General features: G+C 51.8%; 1 protein-coding gene across 3 annotated transcripts in view; it reads right to left on the bottom strand.

The window, feature by feature from the left end:
* DGCR2 (DiGeorge syndrome critical region gene 2) overlaps positions 1-16,499 on the bottom strand; it is an 81,399-nt gene that overhangs the window by 39,044 nt on the left and 25,856 nt on the right. For all 3 annotated transcript variants that reach the window (XM_062182265.1, XM_062182266.1, XM_062182267.1), the window contains exon 2: positions 11,272-11,394. In XM_062182265.1, the coding sequence (XP_062038249.1) occupies positions 11,272-11,394 (123 nt within the window). The remainder of the gene's footprint in view (positions 1-11,271; positions 11,395-16,499) is intronic.

Genomic DNA, 16,499 nt, shown 5'->3' with positions numbered 1-16,499 from the left:
GAGACTTCCATCTACTGGTTCACTCTCCAAATGGCCACAATGGCCACAGCTGTGCTGATCCAAAGCCAGGAGCTTCTTCCGGGTCTCCCACATGGGTGCAAAAGCCCAAGGATTTGGGCCACCTTTTGCTGCTTTCCCAGGCCAGAGAGCTGGATCAGAAGTGGAACAGCTGGGACTCAAACCAGGGCCCATATGGAATGCCGGCACTGCAGCTCTACTTGCTAAGCCACAGTGCCAGCTGTTGTTCTTTTTATCCTGAACATTAACCCCTTATTGTATATATAATTTGTAAATATTTTTCCCGTTCCATAGGCTGCCTTTTGCTCTTTTCCTTTAATGAACAGTTTTCAAATTTGATGTAGTATAACGTATCCATTTTTTTTCTTTTGTGACCTGTGGTTCAGGTGTCACATGTACAGAATCATTGCCAAAACCAATGTTCTTCTGTTCTCTTGTAGGAGCTTGAGGGTTTCAGCTCTTACATACGGGCCTTTGGTCCATCCTGAGCACCTTTTTCTATAACGTTAGCTAAGGATCCAACTTTTGCAAGCAGAGGGCCAGTTTTCCTGACACCACTGATTGAAGAAACTGCGCTTTCCCAGCTACATGGCACTGGCACTGGCACCCTGGGAGATAACCTGACCATTACCTCTGAGGGTTTGTTTCCTGGCTCTGCAGTCTGCTCCACCTGGTCTGGATGGATGTCTGGCTTTGGGCCAGTACCACAGTTTTGTTTTGTTTTTTAAGATTTTTTATTTATTTATTTGACAGGTAGAGTTACAGACAGTGAGAGGGAGAGACAGACAGAAAGGTCTTCCTTCCGTCGGTTCACCCCCCCAAATGGCCACTACAGCCAGAGCTGTGCCGATCCAAAGCCAGGAGCCAGGTGCTTCTTCCTGGTCTCCCACGCGGGTGCAGGTGCCCAAGCACTTGGGCCATCCTCCACTGCCCTCCCAGGCCACAGCAGAGAGCTGGACTGGAAGAGGAGCAACCGGGACAGAATCCGGCGCCCATATGGGATGCCGGCGCCGAAGGCAGAGGATTAGCCAAGTGAGCCACGGCACCGGCCCTAGTACCACAGTCTTAACCACCTTACCTGTACCTTTGTAGTGTGTTTTGAGATCAGGAAATGAGAAGCTTTCAATTGTGTTCTTTTTCAAAGACTGTTGTAGGGGCCAGCACTGTGACATAGCGGGTAAAGCCACCACCTGCAGTGTCGGCATCCCATATGGTTGCCAGTTCGAGTCCTGTTTGCTCCACTTCCAATCCAGCTCCCTGCTATGGTCTGGGAAAGCAGTGGAAGATGGCCCAGGTCCTTGGGCCCCTGCACCCACATGGGAGACCCGAAAGCTCCTGGCTCCTGGCTTCAGATCAGCCATTTGGGGAGTGAACCGGCGATGGAAGACCTTTCTGTTTCTCCCTCTGTAACTCTCTCTCTCAAATAAATAGATCTTTAAAAAAAAAAAAAAAAAACACAAATATTTTTGCGAGAGCGAGCGAGTGCTGGTTCACTTCCCAAATGCCCACAACTGCCTGGGTAGTTCACTTTGGTTTTGTTTTTCTAGTTCCTTAAGGTATAAAATCAGGCATGAATTTTGAGATCTTCTTATGTAAAGGTGTACACGTGTATTCCGTCTTGGTACTGCTTTTGCAGCATGTCATATCAAGTTTCAGTGTGCTGTATTTTCATTTATTCAGGATATCTTCTGACCTCCCTGGTGACGTCTTTGACCCGTGACTGTTTCAGGGAGTGTTGCTAATTCAGCTGTATTTACGAGCCTTCCTTCAGATGCTGGTTTCCAGTTCTGCCCCACTGCGACTGGACAGGATGCTCTGCAGAGTCCCGGCTCCTACATTTATTAAGACTTGTTTTGTGACCTAACGCGTGGTGTATCCTGCAGAGTGGTCCAGTAAGTCCCCTGGGCTCCGCCCACCCCACTGCATTCTTTGTTCTTTTTGCTCCACTGGCTCAATAACCTCAAGCGTTTGCCTCTCAAGCTCTCCTGGATCTTCTGCTGCTTTTTCATGTATCCTGCTGAACCCCTCCAGTGAGCTTTCCAATCCAGGGGGATTCTCCAAGTGAAGTTTCTGTTTGCTTCACTTTCATACTTTTTCTCTGTTGGTAGGCTCTCTCTGTACGTTAAGGGTGTAAGATACTGTGTTTCTTCAATGATACACTCTGACACTTTTTTTTTTTTTTTTTTTCCCTTTAAATGGGCCACACTGGGGTGGGAGTTTAACACTGAATGATTAAGACGCCTGTATCCCGTATCACAGCACCTGGGTCCAATGCCTGGCTCCTGCTGCTGACTCCAGCTTCCTGGGAGGCAGTGGTGATGGCTGAAGTAACTGGGTTTCTGCCACCAGAGTTGAGTTCCAAGCCCCTGGCTTTGGCCCACCCCAGTCCCAGCCACTGTGGGCATCAGGGAATAAACCTGTGAGTGGGAGCACTTGCTCTGTCTACTGTGTCTCTCAAAAAAATAATTTTACATGCATGGAGAATGCAGCACTCTAAAAATAAGCAAATGGGTCATGTTTTCTATTCTATAGGTGCTTTTCTTGTTACTGTTAAAAATTAGGCATTTGAAAAACCAGCTGCCCCTCCATTGTTGCACACCTCAGTAACTGGGCAAGGCGTGGGCTGAGCCTAGGGACCAGCCCTGGGTGAGGATTTCAGTCTTCTCAGGTCTTTTCAGCACTGGCCTGAAATTGGATGGGAGTTTCTCTTGATCCCAAGTACACAGCATGGCTTTTAAATGTCTGTTCCCCCACCAGAGTCCTCTTTGGTGCTTCTCAGGGTCACAGGTCTCCATACCATTCTTCCATCCTCAGCCCCCGCCCCAGGACCCTGGTGCTCTAGTGTTCCCCACAGCCATCACAAACACTACCTGCCACTTCCCCCATGGCCTTCCCCAAACGGCCACAACAGCCAGGGCTGGGCCAGGCTCAAGCCAGGAGCCAGGAGCTTCTCCCAGGTCTCCCCTGTGGGTGCAGGGACCCAAGCACTTGGGCCATCCTCCGCTGCTTTACCAGGCACACTGCAGGGAGCTGCATTGGAAGTGGAGCAGCCAGGACCTGAACCGGCACCCATATGGGATGCCGGTGCAGCAGGCAGCGGCTTTAACCCACTGTGCCACAGCGCTGGCCCCACAAAGGTGTGTTCTGTTCCCCATCCCGAGCTGGGCCCTGCTGGCCACACAGGCATGGGGACAAGAGTCCTACTGTTTTGAACATGATTTTTCTTGATCTGTTTTGTGCTTGGTTGGTGTGGATCTGTTTTCCAGACCTGGCTGCTGGCATCTGGGGAACAGGGCAGAAGATGGAGCTGGAGGTCCCACCTGTCATACAGAGAGTCTGTCAATTCCTCTATTTTCAACCTCCATGACTGCTCTCTGTGTTGCGTGTCTCCGATTTTGTAAATTTTAAATCCAAGTACTGTCTAAAAGAAACATAATGCATAGGGCCAGCGCTGCGGCACAAGTAGGTTAAGCGATGCAAGTATCCCATTTCCTAGGGCTGGTTCAAGCCCCAGCTGCTCTATTTCCTATCCAGCTCCCTCTTAATGAGCCTGGGAAGGCAGCAGAGGATGGCTCAAGTAATTAGGCCCCTGCCACCAATGTGGGTCCCAGATGGAGCTCTGGGATCCTGGCACTGGCCTGGACCAGCCCTAACTATTGCAGCTATTTGGGGAGTGAACCATCGGGTGGAAGATCTGTTTCACCCTGTCTCTCTGGGTCACTCTGCTGTCAAACAAAGAATCTTTATAAAAAAAAAAAAAAAAAAAGGCATACCACATTTCCACCAGCCACAAAGTAGCAGTCACAAGATGTTTTGCATTTCTCTTTGTACTAAGTCTTTATTGCTTACTGTGTATTTGTCTGGAACAGTGACATGTGAAGTGCTCAGCAGAGACATGTGACTTGTAGCTACCATGTAGCACAGCCTAGAAAGTAAAACCCTTGGGGGAGGTATCTGATGCAGCTGTGGGGTCGCCTCCTGGGACATCTGCGTCTCATCAAATCAGACTGCCTGGTTGAGCCCCAGCTACCGTTTCCAACCCACCTTCCTGATAGTGTGCATCCAGGGAGGCAGCAGTGATGGCCCAAGTGTTCGGGTGCTATCACCCATGTGGGAGACCTGGGTGGAGTTTGGGGCCTTGGCTTTGGCCTGGCCCAGCCCTTGTCACTGCAGGCATCTGGGGAGTGAACCGGCAGCTGGAAGATCTCTCTCGGTCTCTGCCTGTTTTTGAAAAGAAACAAATCAACTGTCTGTGGATGGAGGGAGCGTGGGCGCTGAGAGAACACTCCGCCAACCCCTAGCTGATTCCCAGGCTGGAGGCCCACCCCACCTCAGCATTCACTGCCCTCCGAGCCACTGGCCAAGCCGGTCACTTCCGAGAGTTCTCTCTCAAGCAGGCCCAGGCCGCAGGCACTCTGCTCTGCCATTCTCACACTCCTACTGCCTTTTCTTTAAAAAAGGAAAAAAAAAGTCTAAAATAGTCCGAAGAACGCACATCACAGGTAGAGTGTACTTCCAAGGAAGCCATGCAAAGTAAGATTTTGGTGCAGAAGTCCATGTACGTCCACGACCTTTGGGAGGACCTTCTCCGAAGCCCCCAACAGTGAAATACACACCCTGCTCAGGAGACCCAGCGTCAGCTGCGGGCTCAGCGTCCATGCTTGCTTCCCCCAGTCCTAGGCCTCTGTGTCTCCCCACCACGGAGGAGCCAAGAGCCAGAGTTCTGTGTGTGACTGTTTTTTCTACTACCTTACCATACGTATATCTGCCTCTCTGTACTGTCTGTGTGTGCAGTTTCTAGCAGCTCACCTTTGTCACCCGCCGTCCCATCTTAACACTCATCCGTGTTGGCGCATTATACCCATCGTGGAAGCACATTCAGGCTGTTCCAAGATGCACATTAGCCCCAAGCGCTACCATGAGGATTCCCCCGGCTTCCCTTGAACTGCAGGCTGTGAGAGCGCTTAGCACTGTAAGGCCACACCTGTCTTCCAGAGTGGGCGCGCCAGGCCATGCTTCTCTCCAGCACCAGGGCAGCTGCCCGCGCGGCCGTGCCCTCTCCTCTGCACTGGGACGTCTGCCAATCCAGGCCTCTGTGAAGCAGCCCTTGCTGTAGTCTGACACACTAACAAGGCTGAGTATCTTCTTCTGTGTTTAAGCACGCTCTTGTTAATTTTTCTGGGCACTGCCTGCCCTTCCACTCTTGTCCATTTGGAGTTCTTTTTTTTATTTTTCAGTTTTATTTTTTTAAAGGCTTTTATTTAATGAATACACATTTTCATATGTACAGCTTTTAAGGATATAGTGTTTCTTCCCCCCATTCCCGCTCTCCCACCCCCACTCCCATCCACCTGCCACTCCCTCTCCCATTCCATTTTCCATTAAGATTCGTTTTTAACTGACCTTATATATAGAAGATCAACTCTTTACTAAATATAGATTTCAATTATTTGCACCCACACAGACACACCAAGTGTGTACAGTTTGAAGACTATTTTTACTATTAATTCTCATAGTACAACTCATTAAGGACAGAGGTCCAGCATGGGAAGCAAGTGCACAGTGACTCCTATTGTTGATTTAACAACTGACACTCTTATGTATGACGTCAGTGATCACCCGAGGCTCTTGACATGAGCTGCCAAGGCTATGGGAAGCCTTTTGAGTTTACAAACTCATTTGGAGTTCTTTTTTTTTTTTTTTTTTTAAGATTTTTATTTATTTATTTGAAAGGTAGAGTTGCAGACAGTGAGAGGGAGTGACAGAGAGAAAGGTCTTCCTTCCGTTGGTTCACTCCCCAGATGGCTGCAATGGCCGGAGCTACGCCAATCCCAAGCCAGGAGCCAGAAGCCCCCTCCTGGTCTCCCACATGGGTGCAGGGGCCCAAGGACCTGGGCCATCCTCCACTGCTTTCCCAGGCCACAGCAGAGAGCTGGACTGGAAGAAGAGCAGCCGGGACTGGAACCAGTGCCCACATGGGATGCCAGCACTGCAGGCGGAGGATTAACCTACTGCACCATGGCGCCGGCCCCCGTTTGGAGTTCTTTATGTAAGTTGGATTACACTGCTTTAGTAGGTGGTAAATACTGCAAATGTCTTCCTCCCATTCTGTGAGTCGTCTTTTTCATCTGCTTTACTGCTGTTGTCTTTTGATAAAGGGAAGACCTGAATCTTAATGTGGTAAAATTGGTCACTTTTTAGAGTTAACATTTTCTATGATTTAATAAAAAACAATAAACTTTTCCCTACCAAATTAATACAGATACTCCCGTACACCGCCGTGTCTTTTCTGCCGCCTCACTGTGAGTGAAGAGTCTGCCCACACGGCCAGGTCCCCAGGTCTGTTCTGACAGTTGTGGTTCCCTGAGCCAGTTCTAAAGCAAGCCTTGGTACTGCTAAGGCAAGGGCTCGGTCCCTGTTCTTCAACGTGACCTAACAGTATCAGAATTTCATCCTTCCCAGCATTTTATGGCGTTTAGACTGGCAATGCACTAAATCACAGGCCAATACAAGCAGCAGGTGGACCACAGTGGGTCTTCCCAGCCAAGAACAGCCTGCCTCTACCCAGCTCCTCTTCATTTCCTTATGTTATGTGAAAGGCAGAGTTACAGAGAGGGAGGGGGAGACAGAGATCTTCCATCCACTGGTTCACTCCCCTAACAGCTGCCACAGCCAGAACAGGGATCGTTGGAAGCCAGGAGCTTCTTCCAGGTCTCCCCAGTGGGTGCAGGGGCCCAAGCATCTGGGCCATCCTCTGCTGCTGTCCCAGGCACATAAGAAGAGAACTGGATCAGAAGTGGAGCAGCCAGAACTTAAAGCAGCACCCATATGGGATGCCAGCACCATAGGCAGCGGCTTTACCTGCTATACCACAGTGCTGGCCCCATTTATTTTTTTTTAAAAGACATATTTTCTTTATTTGAAAGGCAGAGTTCCAGAGACAAGGAGAGACAGAGAGAGAGAGAGAGACAGAGAGAGAGAGAGAGAGAGAGAGAGAGATCTTCCATCTGTGGGTTCACTCCCCAGATGATCACAACGACCAGGGCTGGGCCAGACCAAAGCCAGGAGCCAGGAGCTGACCAGTCCAAGAGTGCAGAAACCACAGCAAAAACTCACCCTGCTCAAAGACCACGATGCATACAGCTACTCATACCAGAGGAAGGATGGGCTCTCTCTCCTTCCCTTCCTGCGAGGTATCTCCTGAACAAATGGTACCCAGAAGCCTGCACACAGCAGGTCTCATAGCTACAGCCTTGTCACACCAACACTCAGCAGAAGAGCCCCAGGGACAGGTCTCAGGTGCTCAAAGGCCCAGACACCCAGATCACTCTTCCAGACATGCTGAAGTTGACACCTCCTGCTTGCCTTGGCCCTATAGTCTTGTATCTTTTTCAGCAGGCTTTTAGCTGGGCAGTGATGTCACCTCCCATGATTAACCCATGAAGTCCTACGCTCTATGCTCGAAAGCTTCCCAAGGGGTTAAAGTCTCCCCATGTACACAAAGTCACAGCCATCTCCCCACCATTCAAGTGATTTTCCTCTCTTCTTATTTTGTAGGGGTCGAGAATGAGGACCTGACCCTGCATCCCATTTTTTTTTTTTTTTTTTTTTTTTTTTTTGGACAGGCAGAGTGAACAGGAGAGAAAGGTCTTCCTTTTTGCCATTGGTTCACCCTCCAATGGCCACCGCGGTAGGCGCGCTGCAGACGGCGCACCGCGCTGTTCCGATGGCAGGAGCCAGGTGCTTATCCTGGTCTCCCATGGGGTGCAGGGCCCAAGAACTTGGGCCATCCTGCACTGCACTCCCTGGCCACAGAGGAGAGCTGGCCTGGAAGAGGGGCAACCGGGACTAGAACCCGGTGTGCTGGCGCCGCAAGGCGGAGGATTAGCCTACTGAGCCGCGGCGCCGGCCATCCCATGAGTTTTTAAAGTTTGTTTTTTATTTATTTATTTATTTATTTATTTGACAGATAGAGTTAGCCAGTGAGAGAGAGAGACAGAGAGAAAGGTCTTCCTTCCATTGGTTCACCCCCCAGATGGCCGCCACAGCCAGAGCTACACCGATCTGAAGCCAGGAGCCAGGTGCTTCCTCCTGGTCTCCCATGCGGGTGCAGGGCCCAAGGACCTGGGCCATCCTCCACTGCCCTCCTGGGCCACAGCAGAGAGCTGGACTGGAAGAGGAGCAACCGGGACTAAAACCTGGCACCCATATGGGATGCTGGCACCGCAGGCGGAGGATTAACCATTAGCCACGGTACCAGCCCCAGTTTTTAAAGTTTTTTTAAAATAAATGACAAATAAATGAAAAAATTTCAGCAGTTATTAATTCATTAATGTGAATATTAATATTATGCTTTGTACATTTTTATCTTTTTTTTTTTTTTTGACAAGCAGAGTGGACAGTGAGAGAGAGAGAGAGAGACAGAGAGAAAGGTCTTCCTTTTACCGTTGGTTCACCCTCCAATGTCCACTGCAGCTGGCGCGCTACGGCTGGCACACCACGCTGATCCGAAGCCAGGAGCCAGGTGCTTCCTCCTGGTCTCCCATGCAGGTGAAGGGCCCAAACACTTGGGCCATCCTCCTCTGCACTCCCGGGCCACAGCAGAGAGCTGGACTGGAAGAGGGGCAACCAGGACAGAATCCGGCGCCCCAACCAGGACTAGAACCTGGGGTGCCGGCGCCGCAGGTGGAGGATTAGCCTATTGAGCCGTGGCGCCGGCCTGTACATTTTTATCTTAAAACCAAAAAAAAAAAAAAAAGATTTACTTATTTATTTGGAAAGTAGAAAGACAGTGAGAGATAAAGAGACAATTTTTCCATCTACTGGTTCACTTCCCTGAAGGCCACAACAGCCAGGTCTGGGCTTGGCTGAAGCCAGCAGCCAGGGACCCACGTACTCGGGCCATCATCTACCGCCTTCTCAGGTGCATTAGCAGGAAGCTGCTTTGGAAGCAGGGTAACCAGGACTCAAAAACCAGTACTGTAATATGGGACGCCCATGTCACAAACAACACCTTACCCTGCTGCGCCACAATGCCGGCCTCCATATATTATGATTTTTTAATAAATATTTTAATGAAAATTTGGTTTTATAAAGCATTTTTATAATTTATTTTTATTTTACTTGAGACAGACAGGAATCTTCCATCCACTGGGTCACTTCCCAAATGCCCACATCAGGACTGGGTGAGGCCATCAAAGCCAGGAGCCAAGAACTTTATCTGGGTCTCCCACATGGGTACAGGGACCCAAGCACTTGGGCCATCACCTGCTGCCTCCCAAGGTGCACTAGCAGGAAGCTGGATCAGAGGCAGAGTAGCTAGGACTGGAACCAGGCACTCTGACATCCAGTAGGGGGCGTCCCAAGCAGCGAGTCAACCTTTTGTAACTTGACTCTCAGAATCTCAGCATGAAGAATGATCAGAGATCAGCCTGTGTCCCTGTCTGGACTGCGACACAGCACATCACCACCAGGACAGACACGGGATCTCAAGTCAAAGGGAGGCCCTGCCCGAGGAACTCCCAAGGCCATCACCCTCGGTGACTGCACACACCACATGTCCTGTCGCTGTGCCCTTGACACTTGGGCCTGCAGCTGGCCACCCTACTCAACTCTGGGCCTCCACAGGACAGACTATGTGTTTTCTGTGTGGGGAGAACACACAACGACCTGCACAACGTCAGGCAAACGCAGGTACAGGGCTGGTAGCTTCTCTGAGCCAGCCAGTGTGGTGCGGCAAGGCCACAGTGTAGATGAACAAGATGACAATCATAACGTAGTTGCTACTGCCTGCGGCATGTGCCACAGGACGGGGATCACACACACCCTTAAAAGCAACACCAAACAGCATTTTGAGAACAGTCAACTCAGCCGTGCTCCCATGGAAAGCCAACCAAGAACCACTGCTTCCTTCTTCAGAAGATTCTCCAAGCAGCTGGCTTTCCAGTGGCGCCCCAGGCTCAGCCCGAGGAGGCTCCCACTCACAAGCACATCATCCTCACCAGGCTGAGCAACCGCAGAGCACCTGCGGCCCCTCACTGGCCCAGGGGACAACCAGACAGGCTCCCGACCAGGCCCCACCAACTCAAACTCTCACTAGGAAAGGCCCACACCTCCACCCGATGAGGAGTGACCAGGAGGGTCCACATTCTTACAGAAAAGGCTGTCGCGAGCTCCACTGTCACCGACTGGCTGCCCCACCTGAACCCCACGCTTGGAGCAAATCCACTTCCTTCAGCGCAGCACACCGATCCCGTCCTACGCCAGGTCTGGAAGGAGAGATCAGGCGCAGCACCAGGAGTGATGGGGCGTACTGGCAGTTCTAGATGCTTAGAGACAGACAACCAGGGGCTGGCAGATGCTGACCCACAGCCAGAGGGACCAGAGCCATCCTCTCACGTGGCAGCATCTGAGCCAGACCCAGGGAGAGCCAGGAGAACAGAAGAGCACCATCCAGGAAGCACACCAGGTAATCACCAGCAGAGCAGGCAAGAAGACAGCCTAGCAGCAGAGCTACTGAAGGGCAAGGAGCAGGAAACCGGGCTAGCAAAGAACCAAGCCAGGCTGGGACAGAATGAGCCGCCAGCCGCATGGGTCTGGCTGAGCCACACCGTCTTCTTAGGGGCTTCCCCAGAACCACCAATCAGCATGAGCATGAGCCTCCTACGCGCCCACACATGCACACAACGTGTGCAGGAAGCTACACCTTGCACCCTGACCCACGTGGAGAAACCACCCGTGCAGTAAACACTGCTGTGCTTTATAACAGTCCTTGAGGGAGCAGGGGCAGGCACCAGGTGGGAAGCCAAGGATGTAGGCGTTTTTGTGGTCTCTGCACGGCTCCCTCAGGAGCCCACACCTCACCAGGAAAGAACCCTGGGATGCTGGGTTACTTCTGGGTAGGCAGGCAGTGCCCAGGATTCCAGCCATGTCTCCAGAGGCACCACACCCAAGGCCAGGGCAAAGTGAGTGAGGTACAGAGGACACAGGCCCTCAAGAGGGCCTCACTCTCAGCCTTGTGCAAGGCCAGGGCCGGCAGCACCTCACCCACCTCCCACAGCCTCACCCCACAGTGCCCTCTCGCAAGTTCTGCAAACTGCCTACCAAGGGTACCTGCTTTCAGCTCAAGCTACCATGGCAACGTGTGGAGTGCAGATTACCAGGTCACACCCCTCCCCACTGCGGGAGACACTCACCCGGCTGTGACACACTCACAGGGCGGGGCGCGCGTCCCCACCGGCCCGGCACACTCACCTGGACAGTCGGCTTCGTCGCTCTCATCCTCACAAGTGGGCCAGCCGTCACACTGCCAAGGTAGGGGGATGCACTGGATGGCGCCGCTGCGACAGGCAAACTGCCCAGGGTTGCACCGCAGCTCTGTGGAACCAAAGGGCGAGAGGCCATTGAGGAAGCGGCAGAGACCCGCGAATAGCAAGGCCTGGCCACTGCTCCAGTCCTGGGGGCCGGGGGCCAGGCGGTGGCCCAAGCCCACCTCCTCAAGAGGGTCTGGCCACACTTCCCGAAGTGCAGCAGAACTCTTACAACATGGCAGCATTGACACAGCACTGTGCCACGGTGACAGGAATTTTTTTTTTTTTTTGAAGATTTTTTTTTGAAGATTTTTATTCATTTATTTGACAGGCAAAGTGACAGAGAGAAACAGATCTTCCACCTGCTGGTTCACTCCCCACATTGCCTCAACAGCCAGGGCCGGGCCAGGCCAAAGACACGTGGGTGGCAGGATCCCAAGCACTTGGGCCATCCTCCACTGCTTTCCCAGATACACTAGCAGGAAGTGCGTCAGAAGTGCACAGCCCCATGACACTGATGATCACAAGCCACTTGACAGCCTCCGAGTCAGGCCCTGCGCTGACCTGTGTGGGAGCCAAAGATGCAGGGGACGCGGCTCAGCTCCCCGGGGGCTCTGAGTCAACAGGACACGTGCATGCCCACGCGTGTTTCTCACAAAGCACAAACGGGGGTCTTCCCCACAGGAGAGCTCAGAAACAGTGCCAACAGACCAGGGGAGCCCTCCAACCACCAGGCTCTGAGATGCTGCTTCAAGGTGGGATCGGTTTAGTCCAGGCATTAAGGTGCTGCTTAGGACAGACAGACAAGACCCAACATCAGAAGGCCTGGTTCAAGCCCCAGCCCTGGCTGCAGACGCCAGCTTCCTGCCAATACACACCCTGGGAGTGGTGCTGATGGCTCAAGTCGCTAGGTCCCTGCCAACGACCTGGAAGATCTGGACTCTGTTCCTGGCTCTCAGCTTCAATGCAGCCTAGGCCTGGCCATGGTGGGCACCTGGAGAGGGAACCAGTAGATGGGAGCTCACTCTGTCTCTGCCTCACAAATAAATTAATTTTTTTAAATTTATTTATTTGAAAGGCACAGTTAGAGAGAGAGAGAGAGGGAGGGAGGGAGGGAGGGAAGGAGAAAGAGAGAGCTCTTCTATCTACTGGGTTCACTCCCAAAATGACAGCAATGACCGAAGCCAGGAGCTTCATCTGGGTCTCCCACGTGGGTGCAGGGGCCCAAACACTTGGGCCATCTTCTGCGGCTTTGTTAGCAGGGAGCTGGATCAGAAGTGGAGCAGCCAGGTCTCGAACTGGCATCCATATGGGATGCTGGTGTTGCAGGCAGTGGCTTAACCCATTATGCCACGATGCCGGCCCCCATAAAGTAGCATTTTTAACAAGAACAGGGTAGGGGGGTTGGCGATGGTTTCCAAGGCAGGCAACTGTTTCAGAAGGAAAAGCAAGGCCTATGGAGACATCAGGAAGTGGGCTGTGTGAGCTGACAAATGAGGATGTACTGGATAAGATGGGAAATCAGGGCTGGCGCTATGGCATAGCAGGTAAAGCCACCGCTGGCAATTCCGGCAACCCATATGGTGCCAGTTTGCATCCTGGCTGCTCTACTTCTGATCTAGTTCCCTGCTGGTGGCCTGGGGAAAGTAACAGAAGACAGCCCATGGTCTGGACCATGTGGAGAAACCTGGATGGAGTTCCTGGCTTAGCCCAGCCCTGGTCATTGCAGTCATGTGGGGAATGAACAAGCAGATGGAAGTGCTCGCTCTCTCGCTCTCTCTCTCTCTCTCACACACACACACACACACACATAAATAAATAAATAAATAAAATCTCTTTTAAAGGGGGGGGGGCACATCAGATCATGGTGGCTTTGAGGGAAAGAAAATTTTGGCTTTTCTCTGGTACATCATAGGGAGCCACGTAAAACTGGCAGTGGCTTCTTAGAGCAATTATTTTCTTTTAAAGATGCATTTATTTATTTGAAAGGCAGAGTTACAGAGAGAGAGGAAGAGGCTGAGAGAGATTTCTTCCACCAGCTGGTTCACTCCCCAAATGGATGCATAGCTGGGGCTGGGCCAGACAAAGCTAGGAGTTTCACTGAGGTCTCCCACGTGGGCGCAAGGGCCCAAGCACTTGGGCCATCCTCTGCTGCTTTCCCAGGCACATTAGCAGGGAGCTGTATCCGAAGTGGGATAGCCGGGAATCCAACTGGCGCCCATATGGAATGCCGGTGCTGCAGGTAGCAGTTTAACCCACTGCACCACAGCACCCAGCCCCTCTGAGAGCAATTATAATAGAGAAAAATACTAGATGACTTGGCAAAGCACAGGTTAGAACTGAGGCAAGAGTCAGCAAACTGGAAGCCATGGCCAAACCCTACCGCTCCCATCTGACTGTGGCTGTTGTTTGTCACATTTTAAATATCTGAAAGACAGAGACAGACAGACAGTCATCTCTCATCAACTAGATGGATTACACCCCGGTGCCTGCAACAGCCAGAACTGGGCCAAACCAAAGCCAGGAGCCAGGAACTCCATCCAGGCCTCCCACGTGGGTGGCAAGGACCTAAGTTCTTGAGCCATCACCTGCAGCCTCCCAGGGTGTGCACAAAAACCAAAGCAGATCCAGGACCTCTCTCTCTGTCTCTCTGTAACTCTGCCTTTCAAATAAATAAATTTTTAAAAAAAAAAAAAAGATGCCTGCCCCGCACGTTACGGTCTCCGAGTTTGACTCACGGCTCCGGCTCCTGATCCCAGCTTCCCGCTGACGCAGCCCTGGAAGGCAGCAGTGACGCGTCAGGGAGCTGGATTCCCGCCACCCACAGGGGAGACCGGGATGGAGCTCCAGGCTCCGGGCTTCCGCCTGGCCCAGCCCTGACCACTGCCGCATTTGGGGAGCGAACAGTAGATGGGCGGTCCCTCTCTTTTTTCTACCTATCAAATAAGTAATTGTTTTTCTTCTTCAAAGGGGAAATAAAAATCAGAAGGAATCGGTTCTCCAGACACTGGAGTGATCCAAGCGTCAGGGGGCAAGTGAGGTGAGCCCGGAGAACATGCCCAGCTGCTGAGCAGGGAGGGCCCGGCAGAGCCAGCACACTCCTGGAGCAGCCAGCCAGGGGCGGGGGCTGAGTTCTTTCCAGGGCAGGGCCCGGGGAGACGAGAGCCACGCAAAGGCAGACTGCAGAGATCTGCAGCGCCCTCCAGCCCCACGAGTGAGGAAGCCCCCCCAGGCCAGGGAAAACACCCTAAAGGACACGCAGGAAAGGCAACTCAACAGAGCCGGAAGCTGGGCCTGTCCTCCCAAACCTGTCAGGAAACACCCACTCACGGGCACCAGCAGAGCATGCTCAGGAGACCCCCACCTCAGCAGCATCGGGAAATGAACTCTAGACAAGATACTGCCCAAGTCTGCCTATCAAAGATCAAAGGCCTAACCGGAAAGGGTCAAACAAAAACCGCACCTAGAACAAAGTTCAGGAATATTCACAGGAGGGCGGGTGCAGGAGCGCAGAGTGCTAAATGCTTCTTGGGGCACCTGCATCCCAACTGCTCTGCTTCGGATCCAGCTTCCTGCTAACGTGCCCAGAAAGGCAGCAGACGATGGTCTAAGCACTTGAGTCCCTGATGCAGTTGCTGGCTCCAGGCTTCAGCCTGGCCTAGCCATGGGCATTTCGAGAGTAAACCAGCAGACAGAAGACCTCTCAGTCTCTGTCTCCGTCTCTCCCTTCTTGTCATTCTGCCTTTTCAAATAAATACATCTTTATAAAAAGGTATATTCACAGGAATGCAAAAATACCTAGCACTAAAAAGGTAAAATTCAGAAAGTCTGGCACTCAAAAAAAAAAAAAAAAAAAAAAAAAAAAAAAACAACCTGGGGAAGAGCAGGAAATTACAACCTTGATGAGGAGAAAAATCATCCATCAATCAAAACTGATCTGGGCCAGCGCTGTGGCATAGTAGGCTAAGCCTCTGCCTGAGGTGCCGGCATCCCAAATGGGTGCAGGTTCATGTCCCGGCTGCTCCATTTCCCATCCAGCTCTCTGCCTATGGCCTAGGAAAGCAGTAGAAGATGGCTCAAGTGCTTCGGCTCTTGCACCCATGTGGGAGACCCAGAAGAAGCCCTGGCTCCTGGCTTTGGATCAGCCCAGCTCCGGCCTCTGCAGCCACTTGGGGAGTCAACCAGCGGATGGAAGACCTCTCTCTCTCTCTCTCTCTCTAATTCTGCCTCACAAATAAATAAATAAAATCTTTAAAAAAAAAAAAAACTGACCAGAAACGGCATAAATGACAGGATAAGGACATTTTAAAAATATTTACATATTTATTTATTTGAAACAGAGATAGGTGGAAAGATCTTTCACCCACTGGTTCACTCCCCAAATATCCACAACAGCCTGGGATGGCCCAAGCCAAACCAGGAAGCAGAAACTCAACTTCGGATCTCCCACGTGGTGACAGGGACCCGAGAGGTCACCGTCTGCTGCCTCCCAGGGTGTGCATTAGCCAGAAGCTGGACTCAAAAGCGGAGCTGGGATTCGAACCCAGGCACTCCTACATGGGATGTGGACATGCCACGCAGCTTCCTCACTACCACATGGAAAGCCTGACCCAGCAGGGACACTGACATAACCATATTCCAGGTGTTCAAGATCCTAGAGGAAGAATTAAGCCGGTTAGCACAGATACAAAAGATATAAAAAGAAACAAACCTGCCTAGACATGAAAATCATACTGCTGAAATGAAAAATACACTAAGATTAACAGATTTGATTCTGTGGAAGACATCAGTGACTTGAAGACATGAGCGTAGGAACTCTGAACAAAGACGGGAAGAAGGGGCAGAGCATCAGCGGGCAGTGGGACAAGTTCACAGCCCTCACACACACACAGCTGGAGGGAAGACAGAGAAGACTGAAGAAACAGCGGCAAGGGGCTGGCACTGCGGTGCCATAGCTAACGCCGCCATCTGCAGTGCCGGCATCCCACATGCATGCGGGTTCAAGTCCTGGCTGCTCCGCTTCCAGTCCAGCTCTTTGCTTATGGCTGGGGAAAGCAGTGGAAGATGGCTCAAGTCCCTGGGCCCCTAAACCCATGTGGGAGATCCAGAAGAAGCTCCTGGCTCCTGACTTTGGATCAGCCCAACTCCAGCCGTTGCAGCCGTTCGAGGAGT

This window comes from Lepus europaeus, chromosome 23 (assembly GCF_033115175.1).
Source record: "Lepus europaeus isolate LE1 chromosome 23, mLepTim1.pri, whole genome shotgun sequence".
NCBI classification, from domain to species: domain Eukaryota; kingdom Metazoa; phylum Chordata; class Mammalia; order Lagomorpha; family Leporidae; genus Lepus; species Lepus europaeus.
The sequence above is the reverse complement of the archived record's forward strand: the minus strand, read 5'-3'. Positions and strand labels throughout refer to the sequence as shown.